Source organism: Cetorhinus maximus, chromosome 22 (assembly GCF_964194155.1).
Source record: "Cetorhinus maximus chromosome 22, sCetMax3.hap1.1, whole genome shotgun sequence".
Lineage (NCBI taxonomy): Eukaryota > Metazoa > Chordata > Chondrichthyes > Lamniformes > Cetorhinidae > Cetorhinus > Cetorhinus maximus.
Window position 1 is genome coordinate 46,039,462 of NC_135900.1, and position 20,503 is coordinate 46,059,964.

Below are 20,503 nucleotides of genomic sequence, written 5' to 3' on the forward strand. Positions count from 1 at the left end.
TGAAGAAAGTAATTGGAATCTAATGTTCTGCCCAGGGTGTAGTTGAGGCACAGGTCATAAGGAAAAAGTGGATGAACATTTGAAAATGAGAAGCTACTGGGTTATTGGTGGAAACTGAGGCAGTGGGATAGTTTAGTTTAGGATTGCTCTTGCATACAGCTGTAACAGACACAAAGTGTTAAATGGCCTCTTCTTGTGCTGTAAACATCTACAGTTTGACAAGCTCTTTTATCATTAAAGGTGAGAATGGAAGCTGCAAAAAAAAGTTTGTGAAGGTTGTGATGGAGAATAAATTTGCAGTTGTTCTTGTTATTCCAGGGTCATCCTGGAGAGGAAGATGAATTAGCTGCTGGGAGGGATTGATGTTATTTCTTTCCTTTGAGCCAAATCTGGTGACCAACACCAGGACAGTCATTTAGCCACTGTATACAAATGGAAAAAAATATGATAAAAGCAAAGTACTGTGGATGCTAGAAATCTGAAATAAAAATAGAAAATGTTGGAAAAACTCAGCAGGTCTGGCAGCATCTGTGGAGAGAGAAACAGAGCTAATGTTTTGAATCCGTATGACTTCAGAGCTGAAGAGAAGTAGAAATATGATGGATTTTATACTGTTTAAAAGGGGGTGGAGCAGGTGGAACAAGATAGAAGGCCAGGCATAGGTGACAGCTAAGGAGAGATTGACAAAGATGTCATGGACACAAGACAAAGGGAGTGTTAATGGTAGTGGTAAAGAGTAAAGAAGGTGCTGATAGTGACATACAGGTAAGATAGCAGAAGGTGATAAAAGCTGAACAAGGCTCTGTGAACGCAAAACATAAAAATAAGTGACAGATAGCCCTATGCGGGGAGGACGGGTTCTCCATGACACTCTGGTCCACTCCTCCATCACCCCCAGCTCTTCATCCTCTTCCCACAGCACCTTCCCATGCAATTGCAGAAGGTGCAACACGTGACCCTTTACCTCCTCCCTCCTCACCATCCAAGCCCCCAAACACTCCTTTCAGGTGAAGCAGCGCGTCACTTGCACCTCCTTCAATTTGGTCTATTGTATTCACTGCTCCCAATGCGGTCTCCTCTACACTGGGGAGACTAAATGCAGACTGGGTGACTGCTTTGCGGAACACCTTCGCTCAGTCTGCAGGCATGACCAAGACCTTCCTGTTCCTTGCCATTTCAGCACTCCACCCTGCTCTCATGCCCACATGTCTGTCCTTGGCCTGCTGCAATGTTCCAGTGAAGCTCCACGCAAACTGGAGGAACAGCACCTCATCTTCTGATTTTGCATTTTACAGCCTTCTGGACTTAACACTGAGTTCAACAACTTCAGACCATGAACTTTTTCCTCCATCTTGACCCCTTTTTTAAATCCAATTTTTATTTATTTATTATTTTTTCAGAAACTTTATTTTATTCTTTTATTTATTTGTTCAATGTTTTTATCCTTTTTCCCCAAATTCCCCCCTCCCCCCAGGCCATCTGTCACTTGTTTTTATGTTTTGCTTTCACAGGGCGCTGACCCTTGTTCTGCTATTAACACATTCTGCTATCCAACCTTTGTGCCACTATCAGCACCTTCTTTACTCTTTACCACTATCATTAACACTCCCTTTATCTTTTGTCCATGACATCTTTGTCAATCCTCTTAGCTGTCATCTGTCCCTGACCTTCTATCTCATTCCGCCTGCTCCACCCCCTCTTAAACAGTATAAAATCCATCATATTTCTACTTTTCTTTAGCTCTGAAGAAGAGTCATATGGACTTGAAATGTTAACTCTGTTAGATGCTGCCAGACCTGCTGAGTTTTTCCAGCATTTTCTGTTTTAATTATGAAAAAACTGAGTTTGCTTCCATGGAGGTAGCTGTTGTACCTAGGATAATGATGGAAGCTGTGTGGACAAGAGAGCCAAAAGTTCAGGAGAAACGATCTTGGAACAACTTTGATGTAGCTGTCGGTGCCAGAGTAGGTGATGAGCCAAAGGTGAGAGAATTGGGGGTTGGGGATTGTGATGGTGAAGCAATTCAGAGAGAGAGTTTTCGTCCAATGGCAAAACAGAAGGCAGAAAGATGAGCAGAGGGATATTTAGAGGGAAGGAAATCAAAGAATAATCAAAATATTCAAATTAGTCAGGCCAGGTTAGAGTCACCAAAGATAAGGAGCTATCAATGCAGAAAGTTAGGATAGTAGGGAGGAGATTTCAGGAGGGAACTCATCAAGGGACTTGATGAGAATTTTGTTTAAAGAAATATGGAAGGTGGCAGATAAATTGTTTAAATTGGGAAGTGTGTTGCAGGTTTTAGAGAGAGGCTAATATAAGGCCTAGCACACTCCCACTCAGAAGTGGACAGTGTTTTTAAATTGTGTTTTAACTTCTTGTTTCTATTATTCGCGAGTAATGGGATTTCTGATCAAATAATTGAATGAGAATATGAAGACTGAAAGAACAAGCCAGATCCAATTTTCTACTGACAGTACAGTTTCCCACAGGTATTAATGTGGACGATCACTGGAAGAAACTTGTTAGAGTCACCAAGAGTCATGCCAAAGACCATATTCTTATCTTCAATGACATCCATACACTGATGTCACTGCTTGGAGCTAAAGATACCGACACTGCTAATCAGGTCATCACATCACTGCAAGAAGTCTCTCAGTAAGCATGCATATAAATTAGATACTTCCAGCCATCCAAAGGTCTGTCCCTCTCAAGAGGGTTATACCCATATTGCCAGATTCTGGGTGTGAAGATATAATGCTTAGCTTGTTGATATATTGTGATATAACTGAGTTTTATGTATTTTTAAGTGATTCACTGATGATGAACCCTTTTTGCACCTTCTGTATTGTGCATAGATGCCATTGTTCCAGCTTAAGGCTAGGGATAGAATTGAATCCCAAACGAATGGCATGTTGTCTCCTAATACAACTGTCCTGAGGGTCGGAAGTAAAGTATTTTAACAATTTCAGTTCAGCTCCCAGTGATGCAAACATTGGGACCTACAAAAATTCCTCTAACCAGTGCTGGCATCCTCATTTTAACAAGTATAAATTTTGTTCACCTACCAATAAATCAAATAAGTATTGAAAATAAGACTTTGACCATTATACAGAATTGCAATGTGCTATACCTGACATCACTCCATTAGTTTTAGCTGTGAGATTTAATTTCACATACATTCAACTGTAGTATTAAGGTGTTCAGGACTGAAAGGGTTAATGTGGGACTGGGGAGAGAGTTTCGCCCACATGATGATGAAAGAGAGTCACATGATGGTAGTAGTTTAGTAATGGAGTAGTAGTGTGGTAGAAGTCTATATGGAGATGGCCCATGGCTAGGATTGAAGAAGCCTACTGTCTGTAAATATGTACATAGTCATATGTGATAATAAATAATTCCTGTTCAGACATATAAGTGTCTGAACCTCTTCATTATACAGTATACGACATTACAACATTAAACACATTGTTAAATTGCTTTCTATTTTTCCCTGTATTTTGAGTTGAGATAAAACCTTGTAGCCCAATGTTATAATACCTCCTATTTACAGCACAGTGAATTTAGTTGTTCAGCCCTGCTACTAGAGCAGCAGTTCATTCCTGGAGCACCAACCCACCTAATCCTCTGATTATTAAAATGCATTAAAAATGAATAATGTTTGAAAGAAGCCCCTTATGGCTCATTGGGTAAGTGTAATATATATTATTGACCCATGTGGAACTGGAAGGTCACAGGTTTGTGCTGAATTAGCTAATCACAACCATGTTGCAGTCAACCTTATAATCCCTTCAGGCCATAACCCCATCAGTGACATATTTTGGAACTGAATATCTGGGCATCAAATGAAAACAGAGTTAAACTGTTTTACAGACCTCCACAGTCCAGAACAAATAATTGGGTTGAACTCCAACCACACATGGAACTGATGGGCTGCTTTCAAGAGAGAGGGGGTAATGGGGAAAAATAATGAGAAAATTCGAGGTGATAGGAGAAGTCTTTTACTGGGGAAAAACTGCACAGGATGGGTAGCAGCGAGAAGCCCCATTTGGACAAATAGATTTGACCACAGAACATCAACAGCAGCAAGTCACAATTTATGCTGTGCTACTCAGATGTACTGATTGTCTAAACGCAGCATATCTGGACTTCGGTAGTGGTTTATTTATAATGTCGGCAACTAATTAGTGATTAAGTTCACAACATTTGATAAAATTAAGAAATAAAAAACTAAATTAGTTTCTATTGCGTCATTAAGGAGCAATACAGCAGCGATCCTGTAGTTTATAAAGATACATGACTTTGAGGATGGCACTAAGGATTTAAATGCAGATGATGAGGGAATGCTTGCATTTGTCCGTGAGAGGTTTAAACTAAGTTTTTATGCTCTGAAGTTTATTGGAGCATCCCAACTGCTTATGATTAATTTTTAATTTGTTTGTTTCTCAAGGTTGGAATTAATGTGATGGTAATTCTCTATTAGTAAATCTTAAAAACAGTCAAAGAAAATCCTGTGAAAAAGCATTTTGTCCTAACAGATTGGTTCAGAGAAAACGTAGAAATCAAATTCCTTCCTTTTGTGAGGAAAATCTTTGGTGAGGTCTCTTGTCAGGTCTTCGTGTTTTTCCATTGAGTGCTGTTCATCAATAACCAATCTGCTTTTCCATTTCTGAAAAAAATTACAAATTTAAAGAAACTTATGAATTTACACCAGACAAAATGAGTGAACTATGTATAATGTACCTCGGATTATAGATTAAAACATTTTTTTTTCAGAACTCCTGGTGAGAACCATCAACACCAGCTTGGTCGAGATTTGGGGCTTCCTATCTGTCGGGCGATAACAGAGTTTGCAAATGGAAATTATAGTTGCACTGTGGATCTGTTAAATCCAATTCGCTACCAGATTCAGAACATTGGAGGCAGTAATGCACAGGTATTCTGCAGTATCTTTTCAATATGACCTACATGAGCTGAAATCAGATTCAAACATCAATGGACTTTGGCTCTGAAAATATACTGTGCAAGTGATAGCAACATAGGCACAGAAGTGGACCATTCACATGTTGAGCCTGCTCCACCATTTGATGGTAACATGACTGATTTCTACCCAACACCACTTTGCTGCCTTTGCTCCAAATTCGTTGATATGTTTACCTAACTAAATCTATTGGTCTCAGTCCTGAAAGCTCCAGTTGTCCTATCATCTACAGCTGTTTGGGAGGAGAGAGTTACAGATATGTCTTGCCCTTTGTGTGAATAAGTGCTTTGAGATTTCCCTACCAAATTGATTGATTCAACTCCCTATCCATACTGCTGCACTCCTTTAGCACCATGTGCCTTAATTTTATCAACAAGCCTGTAACTCAGCAATGTTTGAAAATCCACATGCAAAGCATCCACTGCATTTCCTTTCTCAATACATTGTATACTAAAAGAATGCTATAAAATTTGTTGACACATTTATTTTCACCTATAAAAAGTATAGTGGCTCAGGAAAGGATAGTGAGTAATATAGGTAATAGGGCATAAGTGACATCAGGGAAAATTACAAAAAAAATCCAAGCTATAGGCCGTATATCTGTGTGAAGCATTCTCAAATTATTTGAATTAATAGCACAGATAGAAATCACAGTAAATCCTCATTTTAAATCACCCCGTTTTAAGTCATTCGACTTTTAATGTTGTGCAGTTAATGGGGCTGGTATTTGCCCTTAGTGTCAGGAGTTTCGTTTTAATGTCATTTTGAGCTGGGTGTGATGAAGGGTCACGTGACTTAATTGGTGCCATTTAGGAGCAGCCTCTCCTGTTCACTGACCATTCCTCTCGCCCACCCTCCGTCTCGCCCACCCTGCAGTTTGTAGCTTATTTCTGCAACCCTGCAACTCAAAGCTGCTCTCATTCTGAAGCTGCTCTCCCTCCTCTAGTTGCTCATCTCCTGATCCCTTACTCACAACTCAGGAGGGGTAAGCAGCAAGTGGAAGAGGCAGGAGGTTTGGTGAGTGGGAGGGTCACTGAGAGGGAGGATTCATAAGTGGGAGGACCGGTGAGAGGACAGATGGGTAAGAAGGAGGGTTAGGGAGCAGGATGTGTGGCAAGCTTGAGGTTCAACGAGCATGATTGGCTGCAAGCAGGAGGGTTGGCGAGTGGGAGTGGCAGTGAGCGGGAGATAAGTAGAAAGGGTTAGCATATTTCTTTTCTATTTTTAAATTTATTTAATTTTGAAACTTAAAACTGTGTTTTAAAACTTGCTTTATTGATAGCAATTGTAACCAAAAATCAGCACTCATCAATCTCTAAACCGATTGTAAACACACACAGCCACTGCCGTGCGCACTTATGAGTTCATGCACTGAAAGGGCTTACCTATCCATTATTGCTATGTCTAGTCTCACAAGGCCAACTTTCCTGTGAGAAAAGTAGCCAGAATTAAGATAATTACTTTAGTAGTTTAACATTCAGATTTGTTTGAACAGTCTAAGTTAAATGAAACCAAGATTCTTTAAATTGAACCCAATTTAATTTTTATAAAAGCAAAATATTGTGGATGCTGGAAATCTGAAACAAAAACAGAAAATGCTGGAAAATTTCAGCAGGTCTGACAGCATCTGTGGAGAGAGATACAGAGTTAGCGTTTCGAGTCCATATGACCATACGAACTTGAAACGCCAACTCTGTTTCACTCTCCACAGATGCTGTTAGACCTGCTGAGTTTTTCCAGCATTTTGAATTTAATTTTTGCTTGCATTAGAAATGTTATTGTTTGCTTTTTCCGTTGCATTTGGAGATCAGGGGCTTGATTTTTATCCGCCAGTCAGCATGCCATTTTCACGGAGCCAGGATTGGGGAAGCAACAGGCTCACCTACTGCAAGCAACATGGAGCCGATAGAGGCTTGTTAAAGGCCACTTAAGAGCAATTAAAGGGAGGCCAACTGGAATATTCCCATAGGGCTCCGGGTTCCTGTGGATGGCAGGGACCAATTTTGCTGCCTGGAGGTGGCCTTCTGGCAGCAGACTGGGGGACTGGCACGCAAGCTTAGAGGCCCACCCTACTTGACTGGGTGCAGCAGCAGCCGCAGGCCATCCTGCGGGGACCCACCACAGTGGATGGCTGACTGCAAAGCAAGGCCATTTTTTATTTAAACTTTTAAAAAATTGGAAGGAGGGTGTCTCTATTTTGAAGTGACCTTTCCTTCACTTAACTTCTATTGCATCCTGCTGCTGCTTTCAAGCTGGAAGGCTTCTGATTAGCTCCCCAGCTTTGAGAGCCTGCCCACTGACCTTATTTGGATGGTGAGCCTGCCTTCTGGCCAATATCGGCCGCTCGGGGTAAAATCATCACATTGAATAACCTTTTCCCACACAATGTGGGGCTTCTGATTCCCATTTAAGCCTGATGGCAGGGTTCAGAAGCACGCAGAAAATTTGGGCCCAGAACTCTGAACATGTTATGATATTGTACCAGTAATTTGAACAGAACTGTAATATTGGGATTTATTTGACTGCATGTAATTCCATTCCTTTAAAACAACTTTGTTTCTTTCAGAGAGATCTGTTTAATCTGTTGCTGATCCATGCTGCTTTAAAATCAGACAGGAGAGCTCACCAGAAACTGGCCAGGTATGTGCTAAAGGGTTGGATTCAGTGGTGGTGTCAGGGGCCCTATTGTCAGGCCCAAAAATGGGGGTGGGAGGTGAGGGCTACGCGCGAACCCACTTCAGTTCAGTGGGACCTGAGGCTACACATTGTCAGTGGCAGCCAATTAATTGGCCCATTAATTGCTGTCCCTATTGTAAGGATGGCTGCCTGTCCCCAAGAACTGCCAACAAAACAAAGGCCAACAGTTCAGCAGCGCCACCAAGAGCGGTGGCCACTGCTGGTGCTGCAACGGGAAGAGGAGGGTGCGGTGATGGACATATGCCCTCACAGCTAGTTAAGTGGGACCTAGGGGCACCGGGGCCAGTTAGGCAAGCCCTGGCATTGGGAGTGGTGAGGGCAGCCTTAACACCAGAGAGGGGTTTCTCCTTGGTCAAAACTTGCCCAAAAAGGAGGGCATCCCCCTCTAGCGCCAGCGGGAGGTCACCAGGGTTTACCCGGCAGTCTCCCCACGCAGTGGAGGATTCAATTGGGTTTTGGGTAGGAGGGCTGTCCCACTCCTTTCCTGCTGCTGGCAAAATAGCACGGCAGTGACCTCAAGCACATTTACAATGGCAATTGGCAATTTAGCGGTATGGTTCATTCTGATATTTATTGATCCATTTTGCATCACAGGGCAGCATAAATAGATTATTCATTCTCTGATAGAACATTCAAAAGGGCATTCGTTGTACCCTCACAGAGAGAGATGATAGAAACATTAATTTGATGCACTCGATCTTATGAAATGGATACTGAGTTAGAATTTGACTCGTGGGATCCAATGTTAGCATTGCATGGTTATTAAGTAGAAGCATAGAATACAAGAACACGAGAAACAGGAGCAAGAGTAGACCACGTGGCTCGTCAAGCCTGCTCTGCCATTCAATATGACCATGATCTGATCTTGGGCTTCAACTCCCATTTTTCTGCCCGCTCCTCATATCCCTTAATTCCTCGAGGGACCAAAAACCTGCCTATCCCAGCCTTAGATGTATTCAGCGATGGAGCATCCACAACCCTCTGGGGTAGAGAATTCCAAAGATTCACAACCCTTTGAGTGAAGTAATTTCTCCTCATCTCAGTCCTAAATGATTGGCTCCTTATCCTGAGGCTGTGCCCCCATGTTTCAGACTCCCCAGCCAGCAGAAACAATCTCTCCATGTCTACCCGATCAAGCCCCTTCAGAATTTTGTAGGTTTCAATGAGATCGCCTCTCATTCGCTAGAGTTTAGAAGAATATAAGCCCAATTTACTCAGCCTGTCATCACAGGACAACTCCCTCATCCCAGGCACCATTTAGTGAACCTTCACTGTATGGCCTGCAATGCAAGTGCATCCTTTCTTAAATGTAGAGACCAAAACAGCACAAATATTATAGGAACATAGGAGCAGGAGTAGGCCATTAGGTCCTTTGAGCCTTCTCCACCATTCAGTAAGATCATGGCTGATCTGGTTGTGGTCTCAGCTCCACATTACTGTCTGCCCCCCATACCCCTTGACTCCCCTGCCTAACAAAAATCTACCTGACTCAGCCTTGAATAAATTCAATGACTCAGCTTTGACTACTTTCTGGGGAAGAGAATTCCACACACCAATGACCCTTTGGGAGAAAAAGATTCTCCTCATCTCTCTTGAAAAGGAGACCTCTTACTTTTAAAGTATGTCCTCTCATTTTAGTCTCCCCACAAGAAGAAGCATCTTCCGGGTATTCACCCTAAAGACCCCTCTGCATCTTATATGTTTCCATAAGATCACCTCTCATTCTTCTAAACTCCAGTGGATAAGGCCTAACCTGTTCAACCTTTCTTCGCAGGAATGAGTCCAGTGAACCTTCTCTGAACTGCTTCTAAAGCGGTTATCTCTTTTTTAAAATAAGGAGGCTAAAACTGCACAAGTACTCCAGATGTGGTCTCACCAAGGCCTTGTACAGCTGCAGTAAAACTTCCCTACTTTTATATTCTATTCCTCTTGCAATAAGCGCCAACATTCCATTTACCTTTCTAATCACTTGCTGTACTTGCATACTAACTTTGTGATCCCTCTGTACCACCGAGTTCTGCAATCTCTCTCCATTTAAATTGTATGCTGCTTTCTATTCTTCCTGTGAAAGTGAACATTTACCTGCCTTATACTCCATCTGCCAAATGTTTGCCCACTCACTTAACCTTTATCTATATCCCTTTGCAGACTCTCAACCTCCTCTTGACAACTTACTTTCCTACCTATCTTGGTGTCACCGGCAAATTTAGCTACCATACATTTGGTCCCTTCATTCAAATCATAGATTGTAAATAGTTGAGGCTCCAACACTGATCCCTGTGGCACTTCACTAGTTACAGCTTGCCAATCCAAAAAACGACCTATTTATCCCTACTCAGCTTCCTATTAGCCAACCAACCAATCATTCATCCATGCTAATATGTTACCCCTTTTGGGAAGTTTTCTAAGTTGTCTAATGTGAAGACAGATAAAAAAATGCCTTTTCAATGCCTCTGCCATTTTTTTGTTTTCCATTATCAATTCCCATGACTCACTCTCTCGAGGACCAATGCTAGCTTTAGTTACTCATTTCCTATTCAAATACTTGTAAAAACTTTTACTGTCTAGCTTTCTCTCATACTCTAATTTCTGTCAGAATTCTTTGCTGGTTCTTAAAATCTGTCCAATCCTCTGACCTACCATTAATCTTTGCAGGTTTGTACAGTGTTTCTTTCAATTTAATACAATCCCATTTAGCCACAGATGATGCGTTGTTCTGAAAGAGGCTTTCTTTCTCACTGGGATAAACCTTTTCTGCGTGTTATTAAATAGCTCTTTTAAAGTCTGCCACTGCAACTCTACTATGCTACCTTTTGACCTAGTTTCCCAGTTCACCTTAGCCATTCTGTCTTCATACACACATAGTTGCCTTTACTTAGGTTTAAAATGCTAGTCATGGACCCACACATCTCCATTTCAAACTGAACATGAAACCCTATCGTGTTGTGATCACTGTCACCTAGAGGCTCCTTTACCCTGAGCTTATTGATTAATCCTGTCTCATTGCACATTACCAGGCCTAGGATAGCCTGCTCCCTAGTTGTCTGTAGAATGTAATGCTCTAAGAAATTGTCCTAGAAACACACTATGAACTCATTTTCCAGGCTATCTTTGCCAATCTGATTCTCCCAATCCACATGTAGATTAAAGTCACCCATGATTATTGCAGTACCTTCTACACCCCATTTATTTCTTCCTGTACGCTCTATCCCACAGAGTAACTACTGTCAGGGGTCCTATAAATTACTCCAACAAGTGACCTCTTACCTTTACTATTTCTTATCTCTACCCAAACTGATTCTACATCTTGCTCTTTCAAGCTAAGGTCTTCTCTCAGTACTGAATTAATGCCATCCTTAATTAACAGAGCAATCTGACCACCTTTTCCTAGCTTCATGTCATTCCGACATATCAAATACCCTTCAACATTCAGGTCCCACTTTTGGTCACCTTTCAACCATGTCTCTGTAATGCCTATCAGGTATTTAACTTGATCTGTGCTAACAATTCATCCGTTTTGATACAAATGCTACATGATTCAGTTAAACTCTTACCACTTTCAGCTTTAAGTGCAGATTCCAGATGTGATCTCACCAAAACCCTGTACAATTGTAGCAAGACTCCTTTATTCTTGTACTCCAAACCCCTTGCAATGAAGGCCAACATGCCATTTGCATTCCTAATTGCTTGCTGTACCTGCATGCTAACTTTCTGCATTCCTTGTATGAGCACACCCGTCACTTTTAACATCAGCGCTTAACAAGTTTCACACCTTTTAAAATATATTCTGCTTTTCTATTCTTACGACCAAAGTGAATAACTTCACACTCCCTTACATTATACTCCATCTGCCATCTTGTTGCCCATTCACTTATCCTGCAGATGTTCTGTGTTCTCCCCACAGCTTACCTTCCCACCTAGCTTTGTATCATTAGCAAACTTTGATACATTACTCTCTGTCTCTTTATCTAAGTCATTAATATAGATTGTAAATAGCTGAGGCCCCAGAACTGATCCTTGTAGCACTCCACTATTCACTGCTTGCTGACTTGAAAAAGTCCCATTTATGCCCACTCTTCTTTCTATCCATTAACCAATCCTGTATCCATGCTAAAATATTACCCCCAACTCCATGAGCCCTTATCTTGCCTATTAACCTTTTGTGTGGCACCTTATTAAATGCCTTTTGGAAGTTCAGATATATTACATCTACTCATTCCCCTTTACCTACCTACTGGTTACATCCTCAAAAACTCTTAATAAATTTATCAAATTTATCAAAGAATTCCCTTTAATAAAACTATGGGCAGAATTTTGCCCCGATGTCATCCCGCCCCATTTAAATTTTCAGGAAGGCAGGGGCGCAGCAAAATCAGCTGCGGGCCCACCGACCTGTCAATGGCCAATTGAGGCCATTGACAGGATCATTTAAACAATTAAAGGACTTGCCCATCCAACCTTAAGGCTGGTGGGCAGGCTAGGAGCCCCGGTGGCAAATAGAGAAAATATGAAATCTCATCTAGCGGCGGGATGAGGTTACATGCAGGGTTTTAAAAATTTTAATGAAGTTATTATGTAAATTATAAACATGTCCCATTTCATGTGACATTGTTACATGACGGGGACATGTTAGGGAATTTTGTTTTTCTATTAATATTTTTCAACGTGGAAGCAATCTCCCTGAGGTTGCACTTAGCCTCAGGGAGATGTGTGCTCTTTTGTGCGCACGCGCGAAAGAGCGCATTCTCGCTTTTAGGGAATCTCCCCCGCCCGCACAGGAAGGGCATAGCGCTTCCTGCCGGACGTCACGCTGGGCGGGCCTTAATTGGCCCACCCACGTAAAATGGCGGCACGGCCCGTTTCTCTGGCGGGGATTGCCTCCCCGCCCGCCGGAGATTGGGTCAAGCCTGCCCGACTAACGGGCAGAAAATTCTGTCCTATGTTGCTTGTTCTCATCATACTACCCTTTAGTAAAACCATGTTGCTTGTTCTAATCATACTATGCTTTTCTAAGTGCATTGTTAAGACTTCCTTAATAATAGATTCCAGCATTTCCCAACAACTGATCTTAGGCTAACTGGCCTGCAGTTCACTGTTTTCTCTCTCCCTCCTTTCTTGAAAAGCAGTGGAAAAGCAATGCCAGAATCTTGCAGAATAGAAGGTATTCCTGCCCATCATGCCTATACTGGCTCTTTGAAAGAGCTATCCAATTAGTCCCACTTCCCTGCTCTATCCCAGTAACTCTGAACATTTTTCCTTCTCAAGTTTATATGCAGTTCCCTTTTCAAAGTTACTACTGAAGTTGCTTCCATTACCCTTTCTCTTGACTGAAAATAGTTTGGAGAAGCTTTACCTTGCTATGGTAATTGCTCTGCTACAGTGCCGTTGGAACAATTTAGTCAGTAAATCCATAAATCATAAAGAATATTGGTCAGATTTTTTTTAAGCTCTTATCTGTATCTCCACGTTGAGAATAGAGTTGGAGATCCAATTTGTAAGCATTATTAGACGCCTGAAGGTTAGCTCATCTGAAGTCTGAGCTAACTAGTTCAAATCATATAAGTTGCCCAATTCAATTGTAACTGGAACGCTGGACAGTACGGAATAAATTTGTGAAATCACTCATTGCCAGGGTCTCAAAAGTGAAATCAGATGTAGATGCAGCATAAATTCATCAACACATCTAGAAGAACATGATTAATACACCTTCAAATTGAGCATCAAGGAGCATATGAGTAAATATCATTAACTGACCATGTTCAATATTTGCAAATTCTAGCATAATTTAGGTATACCACAGTCTTTCGTTGTCAGCTTGGCTCTACTTAATACAACACGGGTTGGCTCATTATACAAGAGTGCACAGGTTGGCAAAGCCATTCATTTGCATAAGTGACATGCTAACAGTTTTTGGATAACAAATTTATCCTGATATGTTCTGTTGGAAGCTACTAGATGTGTCAATATTATTCCTGGATTTCATACAACCAGCCCATCTGGGTCAGGCATAGTGGACTTGAGTAGTTTTGCCACCCTTCATGTATTTGTATTGGCCTTTGGAGCCACTTGTGGATTGATTTCCATCTGTAGAATAATATTCCTTCTTTCTTTCCCTCCACCAGTTGCATCTTTTCAAAATACATATAACATTGCAAGTTCTTTCAAAAGTCCCTTAATTCCTGTTCCTCCATTCTCAGATACTTGTACTGTTGCAGACACATTTTACGTTTAAATATGTGCCTAAATCTGACTTCACTTCTTGGACTCTTTGAATTATCACTCTTAATATGCAATATAGAGGACTGGCATTATAAACTATTCTGAACCTTTCCTAACCTCTCCAGAGGTTCCTCCTTTTCCCTCTGATTTGGGTGTCACATTCAATAAATTTCACAAAATAAGATTGCTCTTTCCAGCTGTTTTGAAGTTTGACCAATTTGATGTCTTTCAGTTGAGACGTTAAACCAAGGCCCTCTCTGCCACTGAGATGAATGTAAAAGGTCCCATGGCAGCATTTAGAAGAGGAGTTATCCCTTGTGCCCTAGCCAATAATTATCCCTCAATCAACATCACAGAAACAGATGATCTGATCATTATCACATTGCTATTGGTGGGAGCTTGCTGTGCACAAATTGGCTGCTGCATTTCCTAAATTATAACATTGACTATGCTTCAAAAGTACTTAATTGGCTGTAAAGCGTTTTGACCCATTCTCTGGTCATGAAAGGCACTAAATAAATGCAAATCTTTTTTATTTTTGTTTCATTACAAGGATTCACTTTTCAGCAATATCAATTAAAGGACAAAATCTAACTTGTTAGCTGGTTATTTCTTTACCATTCCCAGCCTTAAAATAAAGTCAGACACCAGATACAAATAACATTCCTTTGAATTGCTCCCAGTCTTGCTCATCTTGCTCTGTGTAACTTGTGCTTTAACCATGAAAATCGACAGGATCGACAGCCTGACAAATATCACAATGTACACAGTGATAGCCTCAATTTCTAAACCTGTCATATGCACCTCTAGAGGGTACATCTCTGGCATATGGAAGAAAGGAGGCAAGCAATGCAGCACATGCCAGCTGTCCGCCAGCACTATGGCCCAGAATGAGGGAAAAACTAGGCTCAGATTGGCCCTTTTAAGGTGAGGTAAAAAAATTCCCCAATGCTGGACCCAAGATGGTTTGTTTTACTGCTCATTGACAGGCTGCTACACCTTATCTCTCAGCGTACTGGCCTGAATTCCCAACCTAGGAGACTCCTGCCCATAGCCCCACCAATGGAGGTGACCCTGTTTGAAGTTGGCAGAAGTTCTACTCCAAACAAGGTTCCCTGGAAGCTTGCAGTAGAGACCGGAACCCACCATATGTAAATCCCCCAGCCTATTTCCCAAGGTTTCTACACCAAACCTGCCTAACCCAAGGCCAGAATGTGCCAGGCCAGTGGAAATTCAACCTCATTACCAATAGGTTTGTAACTTTTATAACCTAGATTTACTAAACTTCTTGGCAATCCCTCGGGATCGAGAATGACTTTTTTCTACTCTGGGTTCTGAGATGGCTGACATGTCCAATGCGCGATCTGCCGACTCTGCCACGTGCTGGGCAAATGGTCGAAGAGTCGGGCAGATGAGGTGTTGAGGTTTGTGCACTCCCTCCAAGGCCTCTACTTCACCTCTGCGTGCTCCCAACAAAGTCTCTCAATGTGTTCGGTACCTTCCTGAATAAACCTTCTGCATTTGGCTGGTCACAAGCCAGGGACTCCCATGAGTCAGCAAGAATGTTTGATCTCTTCAGGGAAACTTTGACAACATCCCTAGTGCATTTCCGCTGAACACTGGGGAGTCTCCTTTTTTTATTCTATTCACAGTACATGGGCATCGCTGGCTAGGCCAACCTGCGTGACGTAGAAGTATCAGTCATAAATTGGAACCAATTGCTCTTTTGGCAGTAGGAATGCTGTCAGACTTTCCAGATTACTTAGCAGTAACTCTTACTGTTTTCCCAGAGTTCAACATGGTTTAAAACACCCATTTTTACATAATTTCTCCTACAATACTAAATATGTTGTGTGCTCCAGGTTTAATAGAAAAGTTTGTCAGTAGGGCTGCAGTTATGTTATAACATAACTGCAAGATTACACAAGTTGTTTGTTATTAAGAATGAAATTCTTCAGTTTGCTGCTGAAATTCCCTATTACCTGGAAATCATAGTAAGCAGTAAGGAGGGCTATGCTTGCATTGGAGGCAGAGAAGGTTCACTTGCATTGGAGTTCAGAGAAGGTTCACTAGGCTGATTCCTGGGATGAAGGGGTTATCTTATGAGGAAAGGTTGAGCAGTTTGGGCCAATACTCTTGGAGCTTAGAAGAATGAGAGGTGATCTTATTGAATTTTCAAGATTCTGAGAGGGTTTGACAGGGTTGAGGCTGAGAGAATGTTTCCTTTGTGGGGGAATCTAGAACTAAGGGACGCAATTTAAAGAGGTCTCCCATTCAAGGTGGAGATGAGGAGTAATTTCTTCTCTGAGGATCATTGGCCTTTGGAATTCTCTTCCCCAGAGAGCAGTAGAGGCTGAGTCATTGAATATATTCAAGGCTAAGCTAGACTGATTTTTGATTGGCAAGGGAGTCAAGTGTATGGGGGCAGGCAGGAAAGGGGAGTTGTGGCCACATTCAGATCTTATTGAATGGCAGAGAAGCCTCAATAAGCTGAATAGTCTACTCTTGCTCCTATTTCTTATAAAAAGAGAATCTGCACTGTTTGAACACTAAGATAAAATTCCTCTGTTCATTTTAAATGGATTGGTATCTGCTTAAAGAGGAATTTTATATAAATGATTAAATCTACATATTTCAACTTCGCCCACCATAATTTCCAAGTTTATACTTCAAGAATATGTTCTTCCTTACAACTATTTGATTTTTTTCTCCAGTTCCTCAAAAGATGCTGACATCTTCTGAAGATGCTGGATCACAATTTCACAGGTGCCATAAGTCCACCAGTACCTTGCCCTAATGGCCAGTCGTCATGTGTGAACCCAGATAGTGTATATTGTCATGGATGACATTAAACCTGATGTACACATGGATACTTTCTATCCAAGGGAACTGGACCTTGTCTGAAATTTCCTCTTGAAATGTCCTTACTGAAATGCAGATTAACCTATATCCCAGACTGCACCCCAGTCACGAATTGGAGTTAGTTTTTCCTTTTGGAGTAAGAGTCCTGTCAGAACTTCGCAGAATGCTTTGAACTAATTCATCTCTTTTCACTTTCTACTTAAGACATCTTTATGTCCTCGCTGAATTGATTTTGTTAGAGTTCTGTTATCCTTACCCCTCCACAAATCTTCCTTTTGAACTTATTGCTAGATTAAAACCTCAACTAAAAAGAAATTCTAAAATATAAGAGCTTAATCAGCAATACTAAATAGTGGTTTGGTCTTAAGATAAATAGCCTTAAACTAAACAAAATTATCTCAGGAAGAAACAGACGCCATATATTGTAATATATAGAGTCTCCTCTGTCAGAACTTAGAACCTTATGTTAAGAATTATAGGGTTTGTGACATTTACAGAATGAGACTTCAACCTATTTAATGCTTACCATAATACTTTATTATAAGTTTATGGCTGGGATTTCCCTGCCTCGACACGGAGGGATGCGGCGAGCCAAACAAAAGTCCATTGACTTCGGCAGGACTGGGAGATCCCGCTGGCTGGAGGCACTGGAAAATCCCGCCCTATATCTTGGATACATTATAATATTGTTTTGAATACTACTAAGTGTAAATACAAGATAAACTAATTCATCTAAAAGTACTAACTTCAAATCTCAAATCCACTTGAGAATGAAAATAGTTAAGATAGCCAAACAAATAACAAACTAGTTTCATATTTACAATCCAAGTATAAAGCGTAGATTTTGCTGTCTTCATCTCATTTCTTAGGGACATCTAATAGACCTCAACCCTCTAGCTGCTGAGATCAGACTTCCTCGCAGAGTTTGCAGATCTGACTACTTGTTTCCTTAAGTTTCTAATATAAAGAAAATCTGTTGGTTTTAGAGTAAGACCCTTATTGTGTATTACATTTCTGAGGATCTTTACTTAAACAATTCTTTTGAAGCGAAATAACATATTTTATGAAAATGGGCGTCATGTTATCAGTTTAAACCAGGTTAGCTGTCGGGAAAGGCATGGCTTTTAAGGTCTCTTATCTGGGAAGTAAGCATGTGTCTGTGAAAGTGATGTGTATGCATTTCTCACACAGCGTTTTAGCTGCATTTTATTCCAGTTAATGTTTTAACCCATTCATAGATTGAGCCAATTCCTTAACAATTTTGTCAAATTAGTGGCAATACTTGCTGAAATTAGTGGCAATACTTGCTGAATTTCATACAGTTTGGTGCTGTGGAAGCCTACCCACATGGAACTTGATTAAGGCTAACAAAATTAGTGTCATTTTTGAAGCTAGTAAAGAAGAAATTTTCATCCCATCAGTCTAGCTTAGATTTCAACATGAGTCTGACAAGCAAGTTAACCCTCTGCACCATTTTCCCTGACCCAAATCTTGTATCTGAGTTAGAATGAATCATTTATTTCAGATTTACTAACTTTATTTCAATCCCAATTAAGGCAGTCATGCTTATTGGAGATGCTGGAAATGGGAATGTCAGCGCAATCTGGAGTTTCCTCAGGCTATTGTTTCTTTCATATGCTACTTTTTGACTTCAATTACCACTGCAAAGTCCTGCAAAATTATTACTTTTAAGTAAGAAATCTGATCAAAGTCTTAGGAATCTTAAGTTAACATAGTTAATCAGGGTTAGGAATGCCAATCACTTGCACTTAACTCAGTTTGTGGTTTGGATTTTGCAGTAGTCATATAGCAAAACTGTCACGTTTACGGTCATTGCTCCTCTGAAACTGACAGACTCCTCAAGTCTGCACATGTGCTGTTAAATGTGGAAACCCAGAAATTGCTGTCAGTGATTTTAAACTTCGCCAAAGAATGCACTGTCAAAGTCCCACCAGACTGCAATCATTGGAAATCACTGATCTGATGAGAACTTACTCCTTTGTGCTATTAGTCATGTTGTAAAAATCCCTGGAAAAAGTAGCACTTTGTTGAATGAGCTGTAACTAGGGTTCAAATGGCAAGCTAAATTCATATTACTGCTGAGCAGCCTGACCAGTCCTGATAAAACTAATTTTACATTTGTGGAATGTCAGAATTTCCCATTATGATAAGAAGGACATCTTTTTGATATTTTAAAAGTGTTCCATATTTCAGCTTCTACCCTAATCTCATATGTATGTAATCATTTATTTCGCTTTTTTGAAAATGTTTAATTAAAAGTGAAAACTTCAGTGCATATTACTTCTAACTTCATCAACTGTAAATCGGTCCAAGACTTGAATACTGCTCCCATAACCAGGAAAGCCATTCCACTATACAGTACCTGAATGCTGGAAGCATGGGTTTTACCATTCAAAGACCCATTTTCCTTGTACCCTTTTGTTAATTTTAGAATTTTGAAAATTCCCAAACCTAACAAAATAGAAAATACCAGACAGTTATCATATGTAAATCAGAGCCATGTTGCAACTTCAATCCTAATGAAGCTTGAAAAGCTGAATGGATTCACAAGAGTTCACAAATATACATCTTGCAAAACATCAGGGGGAGAATTTTCTTCCTGGCGGGTTGGGCGGGAGCAGGCGCACAGCCAGTTGCTGCCCGCGATCGGCTGCGTGTTGCCATTTTATGTGGGCGGGCCAATTAAGGCCCGCCCAGCATGACGTGCACCCGGAAGTGCTCAGCGCTACCTGTGTGGGCAGGGGAGGAGAGAGAGTTGGGGCCTGCGCTCTTTCACGTGCATGCACGCGAAAGAATGCAGCAATCTCCCTGAGGCACGGAGCTGCTTAAAAATGTGATAAATAATAAAAAAAAATATTCAGACATGTCCCCTCATGTGACATGTTTACCAATTTACATGAAACATTTTATTAAATTAATAAACCCTTCATGAAACCTCATCCTACCTGTGGATGAGGTTCCATGAAAAATGCAAAGACCGCCTGGGCTCTTCGCCTGCCTGCCAACCTTGAGGTTGGACGGGCATCCCTGACAAGTTCCTCAATTGGTTGATTAATGGCCTTAATAGACCTTTGGCAGTTTGGCGTGCGCGCAGCTGACTCTGGTGCGTGCCCGCCGAACTGAAGATTGGAATGACGCGCAGTGACGTTGGGACGCATGCCCGACATCACCACGCGTCATTTTATGCGTCGGCGTGCAGGGCCCGCTCCTGCACGTCGACCAGAAGATTCAGGCCCAGGTGTAGAAGATCCCTGACTTTCATCTTGCGTAAAGCTCTTGGACAACACTAAATTGCATTTGCACAAATTGGCAGATGCAGATACTTGATGCACAGTGGAAAATTAAAAACTCTGACCATGGAACATAGAATGGTTCAATGCCTGACTCACAGTTACAAAGGAGATATTACAACGATAGACTCTGGCAGTGCTGATGCAATTATCTGACTTAACCACCCAAATATAAAATTATAGTTGCTGCTCTCCATCTACATCAACCATAAGAAAGGAAGATTGCATTTGTACATCATCCTAATTACCCATTTTCACATTGAACAGTATGCTACAATTAGAAAAATAATTGTTATTCCATAGGGAAACTTTTCTCCCCGTCGCGGGGGGGCTTTGTGCAGGGGCAGGCGCGCAGCCAATCGGCTGGGCGCTGCTATTTTACGTGGGCTGGCCAATTAAGGCCTGACCAGCGTGATGCGCACCCGGAAGTGCTGAG

The 20,503-nt window shown here is 41.2% G+C and overlaps 1 protein-coding gene and 1 long non-coding RNA gene across 3 annotated transcripts in view; one reads left to right on the top strand and one right to left on the bottom strand.

The window, feature by feature from the left end:
* The window catches only part of ttc38 (tetratricopeptide repeat domain 38), a 66,683-nt gene that overhangs the window by 44,714 nt on the left and 1,466 nt on the right, over window positions 1–20,503 (top strand). For both annotated transcript variants that reach the window (XM_078568248.1, XM_078568247.1), the window contains 3 exons: window positions 2,490–2,655; window positions 4,774–4,933; window positions 7,545–7,618. In XM_078568248.1, coding sequence (XP_078424374.1) covers window positions 2,490–2,655; window positions 4,774–4,933; window positions 7,545–7,618 — 400 coding nt within the window. The remainder of the gene's footprint in view (window positions 1–2,489; window positions 2,656–4,773; window positions 4,934–7,544; window positions 7,619–20,503) is intronic.
* LOC144696676 (uncharacterized) overlaps window positions 3,125–20,503 on the bottom strand; it is a 48,795-nt gene continuing 31,416 nt past the window's right edge. Inside the window, exon 4 of the long non-coding RNA XR_013580222.1 lies at window positions 3,125–4,666. This is a non-coding gene — a long non-coding RNA (uncharacterized LOC144696676). The remainder of the gene's footprint in view (window positions 4,667–20,503) is intronic.